We start from the raw sequence: 24,665 nt of genomic DNA, 5'->3' as shown, positions 1-24,665 counted from the left end.
AATATTGTCAAATGGCCATATTACCAAAAGCTTTATACAGGTTTAATGCAATTCCAATTAAAATACCAAAAACATTCCTCATAGAAATAGAAAAAGCAATCATAAAATTCATTTGGAAAATTAAGAGACCAAGAATAGTCAAAGTAATGCTTAGTAAGAAGAGTAAAGCAGGAGGCATCACAATACCAGACCTTAAACTATACTACAGAGCAATAGTAACAAAAACGGCCCAGTATTGGCACCAAAACAGACTTGTAGACCAATTTAATAAAGAACTCAAAAGACTTAACACCAACAAAATAAATAACCCAATCAATAAATGGGCTAAGGAACTGAACAGACACTTCTCAAAAGATATACAATCAATCAACAAATATGTGAAAATATGTTCACCGTCTTTAGTAATTAGAGAAAGGCAAATCAAAACTAATCTAAGATTTCATCTCACTCCAGTCAGAATGGCAATTATCATGAATACAAGCAATAATAAGTGTTGGCGAGGATGTGGAGGAAAAGGTACACTCATACATTGCTGGTTGCACTGCAAATTGGTGGAATCAATATGGAAAGCTGTATGGAGATTCCTTAGAAAACTTAGAATGGAACCACCATTTGACTCAGCTATCCCACTCCTTGGTCTATAACAAAAGACTTAAATGAGCATACTATAGTGATGCAGCCACATCAATGTTTATAGCAGCACAATTCACCATAGCTAAACTATGAAACCAACCTAGGTGCCCTTCAAGAGATAAATGGATAAAGAAATTGTGGTATATATACACAATGGAATATTATTTAGCATTAAAAGAGAATAAAATTATGGCATTTGCAGGTAAATAGATGTAATTGGAGAATATCTGTTATAAATGTATCCAGTGGATTTTCATTTCAGTTATTTGACCCTTCTGTAGGAACAATTCCATTTGTTTTTTTCTTCATACTTTCCCTTTGCTGCTGGGATTCTTTATTAAGGTGACACGTCCTTTAAATCCTCCAACATATGCATAATATCTGCTTTAACATTTTTGCAAAATTCAGTATTTAAGTCATGTAAAGTATTGTTTCCATGGGACACATTTTCCTGTTTCTTTCCATATTTAGTAATTTTTTACCACATAACATGCATAAAAGATATGTTGCAGAGATCTACACTATATTTTACAGTTGTTGTTTTGTTTAGTTTTGGTCCCAACAGGCATTTTGATTACTGGCTGGTTACATTCAATTTATGCAGGCTTGGTTTTATGTTGTTAGTGTGCATCTGTAGAAAGTCCAGGGTGTATCCTGAGCCCTTTTGCCAGGACTCACCCTCCAAACTCTAGCCTTAACAATCCCTAGATGATTGTTAAGGCTAGATTTTAATCTGTATTCTGGATAAAGAATGGAAATTCATTTACAGTATGAGGGCTGAGACAAGAAGGCAGAGTGCTGCTTTGTTCAATTTCAGTTGCAAATGTACATGTTGGTTAACTCAAAATTTTTGCCACTCTGAAGATTTCCACAAATGACCACATGTGTGCTATGAGTACTGATTTTGAGGTTATAATTTTAGTAAGAAAACACACAAATATGAAATGAATATTAACTATTTTTTCCATAATACACAATGAAAACATTTTGATGCCTAGAAATATTTTTTAAAATGTTTATTTATTTTTTAGTTTTAGTTGCACACATTCCTTTATTTATACATGGTGCTGTGGATCAAACCCAGGGCCTTACACATGCCAGGCAAGCGCTCTACTACTGAGCCACAATCCCAGCCCAAAGAGTTTAAGTTTTAATATAACTATTTTGATGGAAAAATAACATGCCATATAAACAAAACACCATATAACTTTTCTTATTCAGTGTCATCCGGTAAGCAATGCTAAAATGTAATGAAACTTTTAAGAATTTAGATGAATGTATGCTTTTTGATTAAAAGCCCCAGGTGGCAAAATATCTTGAGCTTCTAGCTACTGTTTTTGTGTCCTTTATTTTATTTTTTTTTTGGTATTTTTAATTATTAGTTCACTAAACCTTAGTTATATGTTCTAATTAGCATGAGTAAACTTCATGTGCCTTAGTTTTCTCATCTCTCAAACAAAGACTATTTCTAAGGTCCAGGTCTAAAATTCTTTTTATTGTCCCCCAACCATCACTGTTTTGGCTCCTAGATGCTATCTTTTCTTCCTTTCTAATTTTTACTTACAATTTTCTGTGTCCTGGAAAAAATCAGGAAGCAAACATTATTAGATTTTTTTTTAATTAAAAATATTTTTTTCTAATTAAAGACTTTAGATCTTTTCTTTTGGCAAAGAAAAAACCCATATATGCTTTTCCCTAACTCCTAATTATAATCCAAACTGATATATAAAATCACCTGTACATGCCAACAAAGTAAAAACAAACTCACAAACACTAAAAACACAAGTAAGCCCCAAACCTGACTTATATCATCACATGCAGAAAAATAAACATGAGCTGGGTGCAGTGGCACACGCATATAATCCCAAAAGCCCAGAAGGCTGATACAGGAGGATCATGAATTCAAAGCCAGTCTCAGCAACAGTGAGGCACTAAACAACTCGGTGAGACCTGTCTCTAAATAAAATACAAAATAGGGCTGGGATGTGGCTCAGTAGTTAAGCACCCCTGAGTTCAATCCCCAGTATTCCCCACCAAAAAAGAAAAAAAAAAAATTATTATTGCTGCAGGTATATACGTGACTGTACGACCAATGTAATTCTGCAACCTGTACACTCAGAAAAATGAGAAATTATATCCCATCTGATTCAAATGTATGATATGTCAAGATCATTGTACCGTCATGTGTAATTAATTAAAACAAATAAAAAATAAAAATAAAATTAAAATTAAAAAAACATGAATAATAGCTGCTTTCCTAAGATCTAATGCCTGAGATAACAGGGAATATATAGATTAAAAAGAAGCTTTAAAAAGTACACAGGTAAACTGATTATTTATTGAATTAAAAATCACACTATATATAAAACAAATCTCTATGCAGAGATTTAATGCATCATAATATATAAAATATTTTTAGAAAGCCAAGATGCAAATTACAATGATTATGAATATAAAATTAAAACACTCTCCAAAAGTGATTTATTTGGCTGTTCTTGTTCGAAGTCGTCGTTTGAGAATCTGGTGATCACTTTCCTTCACTTTCTGGTCCATCAAAATCTGAAATTAACAATTTGAGCTTTTTAAAACTTATAGGCAAAAATAAGAATATATGTGCTTATGTGCTTAATTATTGACATAATAACAACATGAGTCTTTTTGTCCTCTTAGACTATAGGTATTCCATCTTCTATAAAAACACATGTAGAATATTTTGTAAAAGATTCATTCAATGCTAGCTAATTCCAAATAACCTACAATCCGTATTGAATTCAAAGATAACGTCTTACTATCTCAGTTTTATCAGTACTATAATCATGTAAACAAATGATAGAATCTAATTGAACCTTTAGAATTTTAAATAAGTGTGTTTTTAGATTAAAAACTCTAGTTGGAAAAAAATTTTTTTCTACTTTGTTTTGTGCCTCTGGAAATAATTATCAATATTTAGAGATAAAAGCCTCAAATCAATTTTACAAAATGACCTTTCACAGCAACATATAACTTAAAAAGTAGAAAGCACATAATACTGCAACTAAGGAAAGAAATAATATTCAGCCAAGGAAGGAAATTATGTACTAATAAGACAGATAGGAAAAAGTGACTAAGAGAATAGTGCTTTCAACAGCATGTCCTAATTAACCCTAATTCTTTACCACTTGCTCTTGAGTGTCAATCTCATATCTGATAGCTACTATTGCAAAAAAAAAAAAAAAAAAAAAAAAAACTCTCTTAATTTTTCTTGGCCATTTCCTGTTGAAGTTTTTTCCTTTAATTATTTTTCAACCTTCACTTTCATCCACTAAGCAAATGTAAGCATGACAGAAAATTAGAACCTTCCATGTAGAGCACAGACTGTTCTGAATGAGGAGAATGAGTCACAGAGTCAGGGTGACAACTCCCATCTCTTCTTAATAAAGTCTAGAAGGCTTAAAAAAAGAAGGTGGGAGGAAATGGCTAAATGTCAATTCTAGGATTTTGCCAAATGTCTTCTTTGATATAAGGAGAGTAACGAAGAACAGAGTTGGGAGGAAGAGCATGAGAAGAAGATTAACATTAAACAGGGGTGAGAGGTGGGAGGGAAAAGGAAAGAGAAGGGAAATTGCATGGAAATGGAAGGAGACCCACATGGTTATACAAAATTACATACAAGAGGAAGTGAGGGGAAAAGGGGAAAAAAACAAGGGGGAGAAATGAATTACAGTAGATAGGGTAGAGAGAGAAGATGGGAGGGGAAGGGATGGGGGATAGTAGAGGATAGGAAAGGCAGCAGAATACAACAGACACTAGTATGGCAATATGCAAAACAGTGGATGTGTAACTGATGTGATGCTGCAAATCTGTATACGGGGTGAAAATGGGAGTTCATAACCCACTTGAATCAAAGTGTGAAATATGATATGTCAAGAACTATGTAATGTTTTGAACAACCAACAATAAAAATTAAAAAATAAATAAATAAATGTCAATTCTATATTTTTACCAAGCATACTTGGACCCAGATGTGTGCAATTCTGGTGATAAACATAACAAAGAAAAATAGATGTTAAAGGCCAATAAATTACTAAATGTGATAATTCTATTGATGAAAATATATTCCTTGGATGAGGTTTCAAATGCGAATGAATGGCACTTACATACAGTAATACAGCATTTATATTTAATTCCTATAAGGTTATAATAGGGATATCTGATCAAAAGTATATAATCTGATCAAAAGTAAAATGTTTTAAGTGATCTGGGATCTAAAGGATAGAAATTCAAATCCATCAAAAATTTGAATTGTAATGAATACTTCAAAATTAAAATGACCATGAACAGTTTTAGTTTTACATTGATGAAAATTGAAATACTAGCTTACCACTTGGCCAGATATATCAATAGGAGATGAAATTTCATTTGTGTACAATTTCCGTTTGGCTTTTTTTGGTTGAGACACATTTTCTTTAATTGCTTCTACATTTGAGACCTTTGAAGAGCTCATTGTTTCAATTATCTTCTTTGCTATACAAATTAAAATGAAAACAATGCAAAATATGAATGATGAAAAGACATGAAGAGACAACTGATTAAGAAAAAAGTTAAATGCTTCAGAAACAAATCATGATCATCAGTAATGGGGATTGCAAATAAATAAATAAAATAATATATGAATAATGTTCAGGTGGAAAGCTCTGTAAATTATAATGTAATCAATAAAACTCATCTTTTTCTATCAATGATTTGGAAAAGATTTATGCCATGTTAAATTAGAAAGCAGAATCGTATGTAGCATTAAGGACAGAAAAATTCTAGAATTCATAAATTTGGCAAAGTAGCCAGATATAAAATTAACACCCATAAATCAATTGTGTTCCTCTACGCCAGTGATGAATCAACCAAAAGAGAAATTAGGCAAACTATCCCATTCACAATAATCTCAAAGAAAATAAAATATTTGAGAGTCAATCTAACAAAAGAGATGAAAGGTCTCTACAATGAAAACTGCAGAACACTAAAGAAAGAAATTGAAGACCTTAGAAGATGGAAAGATCTCCCATGTTCTTGAATAGGCAGAATTAACATTATCAAAATGGCCATACTATCAAAAGTGCTATGCAGATTTAATGCAATTCTTGCTAAGTTTCCAATGACATATTTCATAGAAATATGAAAAGTAGTCATGAAATTCGTTTGGAAAAATCAGAGGCCCAGAATAGTCAAAGCAATCAACAGCAAGAAAAGTGAAGCAGGAAGCATCACAATACAAGACCTCAAATTTAACAACAAAGCTATAGGAATAAAAACAGTATGATATTGGCACCAAAACAGACAATGAAGACCAATGGAACAGAAGAAAAGACACAGAGACAAACCCACACAATACAGTTATCTCATACTAGACAAAGGTGACATAAACATACATTGGAAAAAAGAGCCTCTTCAACAAATGGTCCTAGAAAAAACTAGAAATACATATGCAGTAATGAAATTAAACCCCTATTTCTGCACAAAACTCAACTCTAAGTTGATCAAGAACCTAGGCATTAGAATACAGACCCTGTGCCTACTAGAAGAAAATGTAGGCCCAAATCTCTACTATGTTGGCTTACGAACCAAATTCCTAAAGCACAAGCAGTAAAACCAAGAATCAACAAATGGGATGGTATCAAACCAAAAAACTTCTCCACAGCAAAGGAAATAATCAAGAACCTAAAGAAAGACCCTACAGGATGGGAAAAAATCTTTGCCACCTGCACTTCAGATATAGCATTAATCTCCAGGATATACAAAGAACTCAAAAAACTTAACACTAATTAAACAAATAACCCATTAAATAAATGGGCAAAGAAACCGAACAGGCACTTCAAAGAAGAAATACAAATGGTCAACAAATATATGAAAAAATGTTTAACATCTCAAGCAATTACAGAAATGCAAATTAAAACTATACAGAGATTTCATCTCACTTTAGTCATAATGGCAATTATCAAGAATTCAAGTAACAATAAATGTTGGCAAGGATGTGGGAGAAAAGGTATACTTATACATTGTTGGTGGGACTGCAAATTGGTGCAACCACCCTGGAAAGCATATGGAGATTCCTCAGAAAACCTGGAATGAAACCACCATTTGACCCAGTTATCCCACTCCTTGGTATATACCCAAACCATTTAAAAATCAGTATATGATAGTGATGCAGCCACATCAGTATTTATAGCATCTTAATTCACAATAGCTAAGCTGTGGAACCAACCCTAGGTACCCTTCGATAAATGAATGGGTAAAGAAAATATGGTACATATATACAGTGGAATATTATTCAGCCATAAAGAAGAATAAAATTATGGCATTTATCAGTAAATGAATGGAAATGGAGACTATCATGCTAAGTGGACTAAGCCAGTCCCAAAAAACCAAAAGCCAATGTTCTCTCTGATATGTGGATGCTGACTCAAGATAGGCAAGATAGGAGGGAGGATAGAGGTTCACTAGATTGGACAGGGGAGAAAGGGGAGAAGAAAGGGGAAATGGAATGGGAAAGAGAATAGAATAAATCAGATATAAATTTCCTATGTTCATATATGAATACAAGACTAGTGTAACATCATGTACAACCACAAGAATGGAAAATTATACTACATGTATGTATGTCAAAATACATTCTACTCTCATTTTTAACTAACTAATAAATAAATAAATAAATAAAGTGGTGGATTTAGTTCAATAGATATGTATAAGATGTACACAATGAACACTCAGTACCAATAATGTACAACTGTAAAACCTTAACTTAAAAATACACACACACACACACACACACACACACACACACCCCACATGGATAGAAACAAAACTGTTAATAGCTGATTTCTTCTAGGAAGTAAAAGAGGGATTTTTTAATTTCCCACTTTGTACACTGGCTGTGTTGTTAATAGACAAATATACTGATTTCATTAGAAAACATATTTCCATGTGGGAGAATTCCCAAAAATAAAATCCTTATACATATATCAGATATATGTTTGTATATATATATATATATATATATATATATATATATATATATATATATATGAAAATACACTTAATTAAGAGTCTATTTATCAGGGGCCAAGCTGCACTTAAGAGAGTTGAGATAAGCCTGAAAGAAATGAGTTTCAGGTATCAGAGTAGCCATTAAGAAGCTAAAATGATCCGAGCCTTTAACCAGTTGTCACAATAATATAAGCAAGAGGTTAGATCTCAGAAAGCACCATCTCCTACCATCAGGTCAGGTGGATCAGCACAGAAGCCAGGGTCACTGGACTGCCCAGAGAGCCCCAAACAAAAGACGCTTGCAGTTTCATGTACCTTAGGGCTAGAAGCTTAGGGTAGGGAGATATAAGTGAAGAAGTACTGAGTCACAATGCAGAAAAGTTCTTCAAGTTGGCATCCCTTCTCCCTCCATAAGAAGTTGTTTGGCAGAGGCACCTTAAGAAGCCCCAGGGAAAAGGCTCTCTAAGGAGGCACTGAGGCTAGGAATGCAGGTGTATATAATAGCATGGCTAGCCAGGTCCTGAATCCTTGACAGTCACTCCCTTTTGAGACTATAAAGCATTGAATGTACACCAGTTCTGGAACAGAAAAGGAAGTTTTCTCTCAGGAGATCTACCAGGTCTTTGTGATTGCACCTGATTGGGCATGAAAACAAAATCACACATATGATTTTGGCCTGGAGCCAAACTCCTATTATGTGCAAGCCAGTATACCAAGTGCTGACATTATGAATTAAACATTTTGTCCATGTGGAGCTTATACTCCACAAGGATAATAAGAAAATAAGATAATAAGGAAATAAGTGCTAAGACAGAAAAAAATAGGATTGAGTAATGAAGACTGAGTGAAGCCAGTGATGAGGAGGTTTAGTGAAAGGGATCTTCCTTCCTTCTCACAGCATCAGCTCTGAGTTAAAGGATGAGGAAGCAGTTATGGTGAAAGCAGTTATGGTGTGTGCCGGATAAAAGCAAACAAAAGAAGATGCAAAAGAATGCAATGATCACAAGGTAAGAGAAGTGGCTGGCATATTCTAGGAAGTCAGAAGTTGATATGATTGAAGCTGGCTAATCATCAACCATAGAATAACAGGAGATAAGTTGGAGAGAGGGTCATAAATCAGGTCATGCAGAAGAATTGGGAAATCAAAGGAGTAACATAAAATAGAGCAATGAAAAGATCACTCTGGCTATCATGTACTGAATGGATAGAAGATGAGCTAGTCATAAAAGCTAGAAGACCAGAGATTCTGACTAATGGATTAGTAGAGGTTATCAGAGAAGCAGGATTTTTTTTCCCTTTTTTTCTATATTTCCAAGTGACCCACCAATCCAAAATAGAAATATCTTATACTGTTAGAAATAATTTTAAAAAATTCATGCCAGCTATATTAATAAGAAAACTGTGGAAGAATCAAGTCAATCAAGTACTCTCTTGGAAACATATTCCTTTTTAACATATGATAGTCAATATAACTTAAATAAAACACAATCTTCTAATAAAAAGTCCCTCCTCTCCAAATTTAAATGTTTAACAGTTTGCTATTTATCCTTCCAGATATTTCCTATGCTCAAATTATACATTTTGAAAAAAAAATGTATTTCTTAAGAGTTTGAAAGGTCCAAAATTCTAAACTATGCACTAAAGCTATAGTAAATTTAAAAAGCACCTTAGAATATTTTCAATCTTTAAGAAAAGCAGTGATCTTCAATAGTTTAAGGTGATTTAAGGTTTCAAAATGGTATCACATTACATTTATTTTGATAATGACATATCTGTACAAACTAGATTTTCAGAAGCTGAATTTTTACTGTTTTTTTTGTCCTTAAATCTACTGGATGAGGCTATTAGGTTATTGGGTGTAGGAGCAAAACGAAAATACTTACTGAGACTAAGGGCAATAAACCAAGAAAATTTAGAAAACTCTAGAATAAAATTTTCACAGAAAGTATTTTCGCACAACCTATTAGACTCAACTCAATTGTCCCCCTGCCTCTGGCTCCTTTTTCTCCCCTATTCTTCATTTCTGATCTCTAATTCATCCAAGTGATCAACCAAAAACCCACACCCCTACCCACCACCAATGGTTCTTCCACATTCTACATGCCAGATACAGATTGCTTTCTGAAACTGCAAGAACATTCTCTATACATTTCTAGTCCTCTACCTGTGTAAAAACTGTTCTCTGTAGTTGATGTGCATATGTATATGTGTCCGTGTGTGTGCGCGCAGCATATGATCTTAATATATACATAGGTATTAACATGTCCGCATTACACTATAAAGGAAAAAAGCATTATGTGTGTGATTTTTGTGAATTCAACAGATACTAAAAGAAATACTCCTGGCATATTACATTTGGACAGCGAATGCTTACAAAGGTATAGGCCATATACACACACACACAAAGGATATACACAATAATAGTAATAGTAATTATCTCTGAGGGGTGTTATCCTGCTAACATTTCAATACCCATTTCCTCCAAAAAAAAAAAAAAAAATCTTCCCAAACCCCCTAATCAGAATAGTTTTCTCCCCTCCGATACCATCATGCCACTTTGCTTGGACCACTATTATATTAAGCAGCCTGCTCTATCTAGAACAACTAGTTAGATATAACCCTTTCTCTTCCAATACATAGTGAATATCTAGGTACATCATCCTTTTATGTTTCTTCCTACAGTGTCTATCTGTTTAAAGCATAATATTCACTGAATAAAACAGGTTTTGAGTCAGTATACCAATAAGATATCAGACAGCACTGAATCTAACAGGAAGGGTCATTTAATTTTCTACAAACCTTTTGATTGAAGAATTGTTGGAGAATGTTGTAAAAAGTCTCCAAATTTCTGTAGTGTACCTTCTTTTTTCTTAGTGGCCAAGTTTAATGCATGACTCCGTAAAGAATATGTCTTTTTAGATGATGGACGTGTGGAAACCTAATAAACAGACATGTTTTCTTATTGTAGATAAAAAATGTTATAAGGAAACAGTTATAGCCACAGTTAAATTAGAGAAGTTATGAATTCTTGGATAAGGAACTTGGGATTAAGTGCACAGGAAGAGGGTGAAAGGAACCAAGAACAGAAAAATGAATTTGCTAGCTAGAGAGTTAAGTCAGAAGTGAGGCACTGCAGGACTGCCTGCTGACGGACAAATGCTAACGGTCACATTCCAAGCTGAAGATAAATGAGTTACAATTGGACACATGGAATCTCTGGATAATTACTTGACTTCTTAATTTCCAGCTTCTATTTTCTAAATGCAAATGACAGAAATGGCTAATTTTATACAAATTAAAAGACAAACCTCTTGATCCTTTTTGACAGAAGAATTTCTATGCTCTGAAATAGGGAACTTAGAATTAGTTCTGGGTATAGAATTCTTCTTATTCTCAGATTTCACCAAGTCCTAAAAATAATACATTTCAGCATTAATTTCTTGACAGTATATTCTTTGTCTAGCTCAAAAGAGAAAATCTATAAAATGCCATTTTATCACTTAAAACTGTGGTTCTTATCTGGGGTCAGTTTTGACCTCAGGGGACACTAGCTAAATATGAAGATAGTTTGAGTTGTCTTTGCAAAGGAGGAAGATAATGATAATGACAACTAGTGGGCAGAAGCCAAGGACACTGCTAAACACCCCTGCAATTTGAAGGCCAGCACCACAACAAATATGTGTCCAGCCCAAAATGTCAACTGTGCTAAGGTTGACAAACTCTGACTGCAGATATGAATTTTTCATATACATCATAAATAATGAAGTTACCCAAGCCAAATGATATACCTAGAAGAGTTAACAAGTTTCATTTGAATCTCATTTTTAAAATAAAGTACAGTCAAGTTATATCTAGCTTTTCCCCATTCCCAAATCATATAAGAATCTATGTTTAAGACCTCTCACTGAAATCTGTCAACATCAAAAGCAAAACAAGGGCTGGGGATGTGGCTCAAGCGGTAGCGCGCTCGCCTGGCATGCGTGCGGCCTGGGTTCGATCCTCAGCACCACATACAGACAAAGATGTTGTGTCCGCCAAATACTAAAAAAAATAAACATTAAAATTCTCTCTCTCTCTCTCCCACTCTCTCACTCTTTCTTTAAAAAAAAAAAAGCAAAACAAACTTCACACAGGTAAAATATGGAAATTGAGAATTATTAAAATTTTTCTTTCTTACTAAATAGGCGTGGAATGTTACCCTTTGTTTCTCCTACACTACTTCACAAAGGACGAAATCCTTTTATAGGTATATTCACTGAATTTAACTGTTTTACATCCTAGTAGTACCAAAGAAAATAAGCAGGAGAGTGGAGGGTAGAGAGAAGCAGAAGAAAAATCATGATTAAGCATCAAAATCCAAGTTACAAAGTAGGAGACATAAGAGTCATTAGCAGCTGTCTTCATGAAAGGGGACAGACAAAAAGTAACCACAGGAAGCAAATAAACAAAGACTAAAAGGGTAGGCCACCACATCCAGAGTATTCAATAAAGAGCTTTGCAGTCTTTACTGGATTAGAATACTGCCGTGTATAAATGATTTTTCACAAGAATCCATACAGTCAATTTATTACAGCAGTGAAGATACAGCATCATCAGTTAAAACATTAAAGTTTCTACATGATGTATCTAAAACTATCTGAAAAATCTTTTCTGAAACACATGCAAAGGATATATACCAACAATAAAGTGAACAGACTTATATATTTTATCCTTCAAATACTACACTCAATTTTTTCTTTTCCCTTGCGGGGGGACGGGAAATGGACCCAAGAAAAATCAATTTAACACAGATAATGACGCTACACAAACACTAAAGGTATTCTATGTGTAGCAGCAAAACTACACCGAATAATATAAACTTGGCAAATTTATTACCTAACAGAGGGCCTCAATAATATGGTTAATACTATCTGCTCTTTCACCAGCTTGAAAATATACTATTCTTTAATGGAGTTAAACAAAATCAGCGAAAAGTAATGTTGCTAGAGTTTTATAATTAGTTTAAATGTAAAACAAATTACTTTAAAAGAAAATGTTTACCCATTATTATATATCTACCAAATGCTGAGCAAAAGCTAAGCATTCTAAATTCATTAATATATTATTTCAAAAAGGAGGAAATTGAGGATGAGAAAGTTTATGTGACTCACCAGATCTACATGAATTAAGAGGTAAAAATAAAAAAAAAAAGTTTGACAGCCCTACCATTCAGAAGCTGTAGTAAGAAAAAGTAAATAGCTTTAACCTATTACTTTATTGACACCCAAATTTTAATACTAGTTGATGGGAAAAAATTTTCTCCTTAAAAGCTTGCTAAGACCATGGAGACCTAACATTTTTAGTTAAATGACAAAGACAAGTTGCTTCTCTAATTTCATTATCATTCCTTTCCTCTTCCTCTGGAGGGAAAGTGATTAGTTTCAAAGAGACAAGTATATGGAAACCAGTCTCCAATAAAATCCACCATTTTGTGACCTATTACAGTTTAAATGAAAACAAGGAGGAAGTTTGTATTTTTACTCTTAAAGGGTCTAAAGTATGCCTTAATGATTTTGATCTCCTTACAAACAGAAAGGCAGTGTAGCAGAGCTTAACTATACAAACAATAATAATAAGATTTGCTATTAAATTTACTCATCAATTAAATACTTACCTCCTCCATTTCATTACTCTTCCTTTTCCGGGCCTTAGAAATCTTAACTGTCACTGGTGTAGTACAACCAGGGTGTTTTACTGCCATTTTGTTTGGCTGTAAAGGTGTAAATTGAATCTCTAACTCAGGTTTTGGAAATCGAGTACTCTGTTCGTTTTCTGTTGACACTTCACAAGAGTCAAGAACTACAGATCCATCCTACAATAAAATTAAAAAGGAAAAAATAATTTATTTCAGAATATGAATTTACAAGCCACAAAATTCTCTTAAATGCCTAATAAAGAAAATAAAAAGTATGCTGGGTCACAGAGAGGATAAGACTGAGTTATCATCAACACTACTAGATTTACACATGGAATGATAAAATTGGAAGAAAGTGGAGCCGGGGGTCTAGCTCGGTAGTAGAGTGTATGCTTAGCGTGCATGAGGCTCTGGGTTCAATTCCAGAATCAATAAAAAATTGAGGGAAACTTAGAAATCAGCATTCTCCAAACTTGCATGATTATAAGAATTACCTGAAGACTTCATTTTAAAGAGTATAGGCCCTTACCACAAACCTACTTAGTCAAAAATCTCTGAGGAAAGTCCAGAATTTTTAACAAGCACCCTAATAATGGAAGACTTAAATAAGCTGGCTACAAATTGTTTTTTTTTTAATTGTTGGTTGTTCAAAACATTACATAGTTCTTGATATATCATATTTCACACTTTGATTCAAGTGGGTTATGAACTCCCATTTTTACCCCATATACAGATTGCAGAATCACATCAGTTACACTTCCATTGATTTACATATTGCCATACTAGTGTCTGTTGTATTCTGCTGCCTTTCCTATCCTCTACTATCCCCTCTCCCCTCCCATCCCCTCCCCTCCCCTCCCCTCTTCTCTCTCTACCCCCTCTACTGTAATTCATTTCTCCCCCTTGTTTTTTTTTTTTTTCCCTTTCCCCTCACTTCCTCTTGTATGTAATTTTGTATAACCATGAGGGTCTCCTTCCATTTCCATGCAATTTCCCTTCTCTCTCCCTTTTCCTCCCACCTCTCATCCCTGTTTAATGTTAGTCATCTTCTCATGCTCTTCGTCCCTACTCTGTTCTTAGTTACTCTCCTTATATCAAAGAAGACATTTGGTATTTGTTTTTTAGGGATTGGCTAGCTTCACTTAGCATAATCTGTTCTAATGCCATCCATTTCCCTCCAAATTCTATGATTTTGTCATTTTTTAATGCAGAGTAATACTCCATTGTGTATAGATGCCACATTTTTTTTTATCCATTCGTCTATTGAAGGGCATCTAGGTTGGTTCCACAGTCTTGCTATTGTGAATTGTGCTGCTATGAACATCGATGTAGCAGTGTCCCTGTAGCATGCTCTTTTTAGGTCTTTAGGGAATAGACCGAGAAGGGGAATAGCTGGGTCAAATGGTGGTTCCATTCCCAGCTTTCCAAGAAATCTCCATACTGCTTTCCAAATTGGTTGCACCAATTTGCAGTCCCACCAACAATGAACAAGTGTACCCTTTCCCCACATCCTCGACAGCACTTGTTGTTGTTTGACTTCCTAATGGCTGCCAATCTGAGATGGTATCTTAGGGTGGTTTTGATTTGCATTTCTCTGACTGCTAGCGATGGTGAGCATTTTTTCATGTACTTGTTGATTGATTGTATGTCCTTCTCTGAGAAGTGTCTGTTCAGGTCCTTGGCCCATTTGTTGATTGGGTTATTTGTTATCTTATTGTCTAATTTTTTGAGTTCTTTATATACTCTGGATATTAGGGCTCTATCTGAAGTGTGAGGAGTAAAGATTTGTTCCCAGGATGTAGGCTCCCTATTTACCTCTCTTATTGTTTCTTTTGCTGAGAAAAAACTTTTTAGTTTGAGTAAGTCCCATTTGTTGATTCTAGTTATTAACTCTTGTGCTATGGGTGTCCTATTGAGGAATTGGCTACAAATTCTTTGCTACTCTTCTCATTGAAAAAGGAAAGCTCTCATTCTCCTCTTGAATCGGTGCTGTCCTTAATGTTCTCTGTGGCAAATAAGATAGGGTAGAAATAATATACAGTTGTCTACGGTCAATGATAACAAGAATTCTAATCTCCATCCCGTCCTCTTGGATCACTAACTTCCAGGACATTTTCCCTCCTCAAAATCCAAACTAGAATATAGCCACTGTGTTGTGAAAAGCTCAGGCTATAGGCAGAAGTCTCATATAAGTTCAGCAGAACTCCCAAAATTAACTGCCAGCTATGCATGTTTGGGCTTTCAGCCTGACTGAGCATGTTGATTTCATGAAGGCAAAAAAAGTACACAAAAGAACATGACAATAGGGTTCCCCCCAAATTATGAAATATACAATAACTTCTGGAATCATTAATAGGAAATTGGAACCAGGAGGTTTAGATAACACATATAAATTTATGGACAAAAAAAATGTTCTATTATATGTGATTGCCCATGTAATCAAGAATTAAACCTTATTTCTGGATCATTTGCACCAACTTTTTGATTTGTATTAATCCCTAAGAGCAATACAAATTATTTGAAACTCTACCAAGAACTGTCAAGGAAAGAAAGATTCATGCTATTTTCCTAGATTAAAATAAAATGCCTTTCTCTTCTCATTTGCTTAGTAAGCCTCTACTCACCATTAAGGTCTCTAACCCACTTCCACAATCCCCCAGGCAAATACACTGCATCTTCTGCAAAGTTACTTGCAGAGTTCACTTCACGTTTCTATTACAACACTTAGCCCATTGTGTGTATAGCCTCAGTGCTTAGCAAACTTCCAAACACTGAACGCTCTGAATAAATTAGTTTAAAAATAAACTTAAAAAGTAGTTTTATCATCAAAAATGAAATGACAAAGAATTTTTATCTATTTCATATCCAATCTGAGAATCTCTATATTATTCAGTAATTCGCTTCTAGAAGCCTCAACCCAATACACATTAAGGAAAATTAATGTGAGTATTAAAGGCTGGTAACAAAGTTATTATGTGGACACAATTCCCCAAAAACATACTATTTAACACAATGCTTACTAAAGGAACTTCTAATGAGAACAAATAATCACCCCTACTTTATCAGTTGTAGGATTTTCTATTTCTGATCATTAAGTTTGTGTGTATTAACAGATCTACTATTTTAGCATCATCTGGGGATCTAAACTACCAAAAGATAAACCTCTGGTTTTCCTTCACACAGATCCATACACATACAGGTAATTATGAAGCAAGGTATCTGCAAGTATTGATTATATTTACTTGGAAGTGTTATAAAGTGACTAATGGTAGATAAAGAGAACAAAAAGAAAACCTTATTACTGAATACTCACCTCTACTGCATCCCTGGGAATTTCAAAACTTGTTGACTGAGGTTCATTTTCAACTCCATCGATATCCACTGAAGTAATATGTCTGGGTTTGATATCTATGCTTTGTTTTTTCTAAAATAAGGAAATATTAAAGAAGTCATTATACTCTATGTACGTATAATATGTCAAAATACCTTCTACTGTCACATATAACTAAGGAGAATAAAAAAATTTTTTAAATTTCATTTTAACCCGAAAATACATAAAACAGCTCACATAAAGAATACAAAAACTGATGGACATGGTGGCACAAGCCTTTAATCCCAGCTTCTCAGAGCCTGAGGCTGAAGGATCCCAAATTCTAGGCCAGCCTGGGCAACTTAATGAAACCCTATTTCAAATACAAAAATAAAAAAGGTTGGGGATATAGTTCAGTGGTAGAGCACTCATCTAGTATGTATGAGACCCTGGATTCAATTCCCAGCCAAAAAATAATAATCTCCCCCAAGAAATAAGAATATATATATAAAATTAAGATTTGCATGGACCAAACAGTGAAAAAAAGTAAAGATTTCAATGATCACCTAACCTTCCTTCTACCTCTGTCACCCTCAGAGATTCAGAAAAGGCTCAGCAACTCTCTAGCCATTTCTGAGTCTAGTCTAAGGACAAATTTGTAAGATTACTTTCATCTTCCAAAATGTTTCATGTGTACTCTCTCATTTTACTTTCATGGCACCTTTCTAGTTAGGTATGGTAAGAATCATCATTCCTACTTTCCATGTGAAGAAACAAAGATCTAGACATATTAAATGACATAACCAAGATCTGTACTGAATTGTAATTTAAATATCTTAATTATTTTTGATAACACAATTTTGAAAACTAGAGTCTCTTTGGGAATGTGATCACTTCAGTAGACTTTAGGAATAGAACCTATCTTATGGGAAAATGAGATGGAGAGTGTTCAACAAGAAAAGATTTACTTATTATGGCTTTCAGGCTTTAAGGCAATAGTGACAGCCTAACACCATGATAATTAAGGTTTTCAGGCCATAACAATACCTAAATCTTTTCTTGGAGGACACTTCTCATCCCATTTTCCCACAAAGGAGGTTCAATTCCTAAACCCTATTTAAGTGATCTATAAAAAAATATCAGATTTTTAAACTTGGTAAGTTCCAATGTATATGTTATCATCACATCCATCAAAGCTTAAAAAAAAATCAAACACATCTTTTATGTCATTTATCCACTACTACCAAATAATAAAGATTCTCTTTAATTCATAATTGGGGAAAGCAACCAGCATGTATTGGCTTCCACTGTTGCAAGAACTGTGATAAAATTTTATAATGCTCTCAATTAATTTAATAACTCTATTAGGGAGACATTGTTATAAACTGTTTTAGATAAGATTTAGATTGTTAAATAGTTTTCCCCAAAGGTACCAAAACAATAGTGACAGTAATGATACCTAGTAGTTTTTGACTTTCAAGTCTGTATTATTTATATAACGTGATACTACTACTTTTTAAAGGGACAGTATTTCTCTCAGAATTATTAAGTCTTTTGATGTCTCTCTCTTCTCGCTCTCACATTTTTCCCTTATTGCTTAAGGATTTTTAGCAGAAGATATTTAAGTGCAGAAAGACTAACTTCAGATGAACCCTGATTCCATTTACTGGGATGTAGTAATGCAAAACAATTATCAGAGTTCTTACTACACTGGAAGCCAGTGCATGCTAGTTGCATTCCCCATTATGAAAGGCAATCCTCTTCATTTCAGGATTCCTACCCCCAACATATTATTACAAGTAACCACTTGAAAAACTCATAATGTGCTACCATCATTGTGCTTACTTTCAAAATAATTTGTATCATGGATAGGCCCAAATATTCATGGTAAATCATATTTCCATATTTTAAAGATAAATTAATGACAAAAATCACAAATTGTTGATTTTCTAATTATTCTACATGGGAAATATAAACAAAACTTTAGAGAAAGTGCCACACCTCAAGCCTGGACAAATCAATCATACTGATAAACTCTGAAAACTCAAAATTCATGAGAAATATCCAGATTTTTTCAAACTCTGATTTTTCTCTGGTCTACTATATTAATTAATTGAGGATAATTAACTATTTTTTTCTTTCTTTTTTTTATTGGTTGTTCACAACATTACAAAGCTCTTGACATATCATATTTCATACATTAGATTGAAGTGGGTTATGAACCCCCAATTTTACCCCAAATGCAGATTGCAGAATCACATCGGTTACACATCCACAATTTTACATAATGCCCTATTAGTAATTGTTGTATTCTGCTACCTTTCCTATCCCCTACTATCCCCCCTCCCCTCCCCTCCCATCTTCTCTCTCTACCCCATCTACTGTAATTCATTTCTCTCCTTGTTTATTTTCCCATTCCCCTCACAACCTCTTATATGTAATTTTGTATAGCAATGAGGGTCTCCCTTCATTTCCATGCAATTTCCCTTTTCTCTCCCTTTCCCTCCCATCTCATGTCTCTGTTTAATGTTAATCTTTTCTTCCTACTCTTCCTCCCTGCTCTGTTCATAGTTGCTCTCATTATATCAAAGAAGACATTTGGTATTTGTTTTTTAGGGATTGGCTAGCTTCACTAAGCATAATCTGTTCTAGTGCCAGAGGATAATTAACTATTTAAAATTTTTTTCTATTTTCAAAAAAGGCATGGAAAGAACAAGATTCTAAATCCCATCAACATGTAGAACTATAGTACATCAATGAAACATGTAGAGGAAAAAAAAGAAGAAAGAACAAGAATCTACTGACTATTTCAGAAACTACTGGTGTGATCTTTTTTAACTGTTCAATTTCATTATCCTTCTGTATGTTACTGGAGATCAGTGCTTTCAGCTGTATTTCTAAAGCTGCAACCAGTTGATCCCGTTCTTCTCTCCACTTTTGAAGGTCACTATTTTTCTCGGCCAGCTCTGCTGTCAGTATTTCCTAAACAATAAATAGAGAAAATATTGAACTAAACTACATAATGAATCTAAAATGACACTATGAAAACAACAAAATAGATAACAAAATTTGTAGTGAAGTGTAGATAAAATATTTACCTAGAAAACAAAATACATTTAATGTCCACATTATAATTATCCCTATTCCATCCTCAAAGAAATTTGTTTATTGGACATTTCTTTCAATAAACAATTTTAGATATAGCCTTTAATCTGATACCAGTATTTCTACCAATATTTAGGAAAGAGAGGACAAAATTACAGTGAAACAAATGACAAATCCAATAGCAAAAAAAAATAAAAAATGCTTCATTTACAATGGGTTCAAAAAAATCATGAAATACTTACTAATAAATTGAGAAAATATGTACAAAACCTCAACATGAAAAACTATAAAGCACTGCTAAAAGAGATCAAAGAACATCTAAATAAATGGAGAGTAAATCTATGTTTAAGGATCAAAACACTCAATGTTGTTAAGATGTCATTTCTCTCCCCAAATAAGTCCAAAGAGTCAAGGTAGTTTCAATCAAAATAAGCTGGATGCACATGTGTGCAGAAATAAAAGAGCTGATTCTAAGTTAAATGACAATACTGATATAGAACAGTCAAAATTACTTTGAAAAGGAAAAACAAAGAGGAAGCAATCAACTGTCATGTCAAGCCTACTGTAATAAAGACAGTCTGATAATGCCATAAGGATGGACAGAAAAATCAATAAAAGAGAAAAGAGGGTCCACAAACATAAGGTCAACTGACATTCTACTTAAGTGTCAAAGAAAGCAACATTGAAACAATGGTCTTTTAACAAAGGATACAGGAAGACCTGCATAATCAAATAAAATATAACCAACTCTAATCTTATATACTATATACAAAAATCAATCCTTGGACATAAGATTTATGGCAAAAGTAGAAGAGCAGTGGGAAACAGTTGTTTAGTACTACCAGGTCAATTGGTAATGACTCCTATCTCACACAAAGCTTTCAAGAAATGATAAAAGTGAACACCTTCATGTCCTTGACATTCATAAAGGAAAAAATTGGGAAAATTAACTACAATGAATTCTAGAACTTCTACTGATAAAAAACACAGAGAGTAAGAGCATGAAAAAGCACTAAAAGAAGGCCCTTACAACACATTACCTAGATGTCTATCTAGAAAAATATAAAGAACTCCTACAAATCAACAAGAAAAAATTAGGCAATCCAACAGAAAACCAGGCAAGGGGACTTGTAAAAGCAAAGTCAATAAACAAATGAAATAATTTAAATCTTACTACTAATCAGGAAAAAAGCATATTAAAACCATTAAAAAAAGACTGACAGTATTTTGTGTTGGTGGGAACATACAGAACTGCAATACTAGTTTGGAGTACAATGGATACAATTATATTGAAAATCAGGCCAGAAACCCACTAGTTTCACATATATACATACTCTCTCATTCAGCAATTCTATCTTATATACATATGCAACAGAAGTATATGCACATGTGCACCAAGATACTCTTAATGCCAAAATCAGAAAACAATACAAATATCTTCAACATTAAAACAAATAAATGGTGGTATATTCATATACTGAAACAATCAGCAGTAAAAATGCAACATGAATGATTCACTCAAATGTCATTCCAAATGAAAAAAAAAAATAAGACACATGTATTCATATCTGACCATTTATATAAAATTCAAAATGAACAGAACTGAAATATAGCATTAAAAGACAGAATGATTATTCTCACTGAGGCAGAAGAGACAGCCTCTGAGATGCTGGAAATATTCTATTTCTTGAAATGGGTATTAAATGGGTGCTGGCTTTATAATAATTCACTGAATTATATGTATGTTTTGTTTACTTTCTGTCTTATATGTTATAATCAATTTTAAAAATCAAAAATGTAATCCTTAAATGGCACATACACAACCTAAATATGGTTATAAAGAAAATGGGAGAAAGAAGCAAACAACTTTCCCTAGGACCAAAAATCCAAAGAGCTAGGCCCAGTGGAAGACCTACAGTTTCCAGCTTTAGGAGACTGAAGCAGAACTGCTTGAACTCAAAAGACTGAGGCCAGCCCAGGCAACATAATGAGACCATGTCTCAAAAAAACAAAAAAGAAAAAGAAAACTCCAAATGGGTTTTTCTATGTACATTATTGCCCAAGGTACCATTTGCTAGGAAAAATAGCCTTTGACAACTTATAGTTTTGATTTTACTTCTTGTCACTTATTCATGGTAAGTTTGACTGAGCTGAAAGGACAGCAACAAAGAAACAGAAGCAACCTCTGTAGCAGCAGAATTCTGTTCAACCCAGTATTTCTTTGCTAATAGTTTGGATCTAAAACTAAAGGCCCATGTGTTGAAAACTTGGTCTCCAGATTCATACTGTTAGAAAGTAGTGGAATCTTCAAGAGGTGGAGCCTACTAGGAGATTATAGGTCATTAGGATAAACTCTTGAAGAGGATTGTGGGACCATAGTCTCTTCCTCCTTTTTTCACTTCCCCACTATTACAGTGAAAGGTTTTCCAGTCACATGTTCCCTCCCATCATGATGTTACACCACAGACCCAAAGCAACAAGCCAACAGATCTTGGACTGAAAGCTCTCAACTAAGAGCAGAAAATAGACCTGTTATCTTTATAAGCTGATTATCTCAAGTATTTGTTACAGTACAGGAAGCTGCCCAACAGATTCCTAGAAATACTTCCAATCACATGGATTTAGTACATGAAATGAAACATATGACCATCTCAGAGATACAGTAATGACAAGCATTAGTCTCAGATTTCTCATGACAAAAATAAAAATGCTGATATTCTACAGAAATATGACAATTAAATATAATGTAGTAGTCTGGATTAGATCCTGAACCCAAAAAGATAGTAATTAGAAACCAGTAAATTTCAAATATGGAATATAATTACAGTATTATAAAGATTAATTTGTTGGTTCTGATGATTGTATTATTATGTAAGATATCAGAAATTCTTTTTAAATTTTCTGCAAATATTGATTTCAAAATAAAAATGTAATGTTAATAGGACCAAATGAAGTTTATTTTCACCAAAATACACAAAAGAGAAAAACTCAAGAAGAGGCCCCGTGCCTTCAGAAAGACAGATACTTCAAACAAGTCCTTTCTGAAATAAGGCTTCTGTTTTTTGGAGATTATATATGGTACACAATTAAATGTAATCTATCTACAAATCTACCACTGAGGGCTTGAGGGATGCTGCTGCACTTTTGCTTTGCTTTTCTACCTATGCTCTTGGGCCCAGGGACTGAGTCAGTGCAGTCAGTGCACTGCTTTGTGTTCCCTTTCCATTTCAGCCCTGGGTCAAACGAAGTCTTCTTTTCATAGAAAAGTTTAGCTTCAGTCAAGTTTTATCATAAGCAAAGAAAAGACCAACAGATAACAATATGACACTGCCAAGTTACTATTATGATTAATAAAACTACTTTTTTATTTAAATATGTTTGATGACTCTTCTTTTTTCTGACTGTGTGTCAAACAGTCTGACAATTAAAACAGGAAAAGTAAAAAAAAAAAAAAAAACACAAACAGGCTAAGATGGAATCACAGAGCTACAATTAGCCAATGAAAAACTAAACATCCTTTCTACCTATATTCTAGAAACTATTAACTTTTTACAAAGCCTTGTTAAAATTGACTTTTGAAGTAAAATACACTCACATTAGAATCTGCAGTTCAAAATGCTCAAAGTTTAAAATGCTATAGGGAAAACTGGAGCAGTCCAAAAGGCAGAGATTTTTAAATTCAGTATCTACATATTGAGAGACAATTTCCCAATTTGCTAAATGAACTGAGAACAGTTAGAACAAGAACGTAAGTGAAGCCAGTCATGGTGGTACAGGCCTTTGATCCCAACAACTCAGGAGGATGAGGCAGGAGAATCCTTAGTTTGAGACCAGCTTGGGAAACTTAGTGAGACACTATCAGAATAAAAAATAAAATGGGCTGGGGATGTATCTCAGTGTAGAGCACCTCTGGGTTCAACAATTAGTACCACATCGGTTACACATCCACATGTAACCGATGTGATTCTGCAACTTGTATTTGGGGGTAAAAAAGGGGAGTTCATAACCCACTTGAATCAAATGTATGGAAGATGATATGATGTCATGAGCTTTGTAATGTTTTGAGCTTTGTAATGTTTTGAACAACCAAAAAAAAAAAAAAAACAATTAGTACCAAAGAAGGTTTGGGAGAGGAACATAAGTTAATGTCAAGATAAACAGAAAAGTTATCTTATAAAATCAAAATCTTCCTTAAGAAAAAATAAAAAATAAGTCAACCATAGAGATTCTAGCAAAAAATCCCAGGAATAAATATAACAAACCATATAAAAGAAAGCTGATGAAATGCACCAAAAACATAATTGTTACCAACCACTTCCTTTTGTTGCTTTAAATAACACTCTCTATCTTCAACATATTTTTTCATGTCTTTGTTTCGTAGACTCTCAGCTTCTTTGACTTGAGTGATAAGCATCATTTTTTCTTCTAACCATTTCTTTCTATCATCTTTATATTTCTGCTCAGATTCCTGTAAATACATATAGTACAAGTTATTATCACATGCTTGAGTTGTCAGTAATACTATCTGGTTTTATAACATTTTCATGCAACCCATCACTTTGTAACCTTTTTAAAAATTATAAAACAATTATTTTTATTTAATGACAAGATCAGAATTATTGTAGATTATAAAAAGAAATATTAGATGATGTATTTTCCTTTATAAAATTTATTTTGCTATAAACTGCACTTATAGATTTTATCAGTGAGCTTAATAAGAAATCATTTAAATTTCTGAAAGAGTTACAATTACTCAAGTCATCCTAAAATTCAAGGGAGGCATTTTGTAGTGGTCACCTCTAATTGTACAGTTCTGAATATAAAATATTATTGGTATAGGAGCCAAATAAAGAATATCTTGTATAACAGGACTTTCATTAAAGGAACATTCAGAATAGCTGGACAGAGATTACAGATCAGTAATTC

The 24,665-nt window shown here is 33.6% G+C and overlaps 1 protein-coding gene across 7 annotated transcripts in view; it reads right to left on the bottom strand.

The window, feature by feature from the left end:
- Positions 1-324: 324 nt before the first annotated feature.
- The window catches only part of KIF20B (kinesin family member 20B), a 66,795-nt gene continuing 42,454 nt past the window's right edge, over positions 325-24,665 (bottom strand). The window contains exons 25-33 of one of the 7 annotated variants that reach the window (XM_081267532.1): positions 24,052-24,207; positions 19,474-19,616; positions 16,893-17,007; positions 16,638-16,748; positions 13,304-13,501; positions 10,959-11,060; positions 10,450-10,588; positions 4,994-5,136; positions 325-3,192 (exon numbers count right to left, since the gene is read on the bottom strand). In XM_081267532.1, the coding sequence (XP_081123658.1) occupies positions 3,115-3,192; positions 4,994-5,136; positions 10,450-10,588; positions 10,959-11,060; positions 13,304-13,501; positions 16,638-16,748; positions 16,893-17,007; positions 19,474-19,616; positions 24,052-24,207 (1,185 nt within the window). In that variant the 3' untranslated portion in view covers positions 325-3,114. Of the gene's footprint in view, positions 3,193-4,993; positions 5,137-10,449; positions 10,589-10,958; positions 11,061-13,303; positions 13,502-16,637; positions 16,749-16,892; positions 17,008-19,439; positions 19,617-24,051; positions 24,208-24,665 lie in introns of those variants that run through there. The other 6 variants (XM_081267531.1, XM_081267535.1, XM_081267534.1 and 3 more) reach the window with 6 other exon arrangements.

The sequence above is a fragment of the Spermophilus citellus genome, assembly GCF_964194105.1.
Source record: "Spermophilus citellus genome assembly, chromosome: 15".
NCBI classification, from domain to species: Eukaryota; Metazoa; Chordata; class Mammalia; order Rodentia; family Sciuridae; genus Spermophilus; species Spermophilus citellus.
The sequence above is the reverse complement of the archived record's forward strand: the minus strand, read 5'-3'. Positions and strand labels throughout refer to the sequence as shown.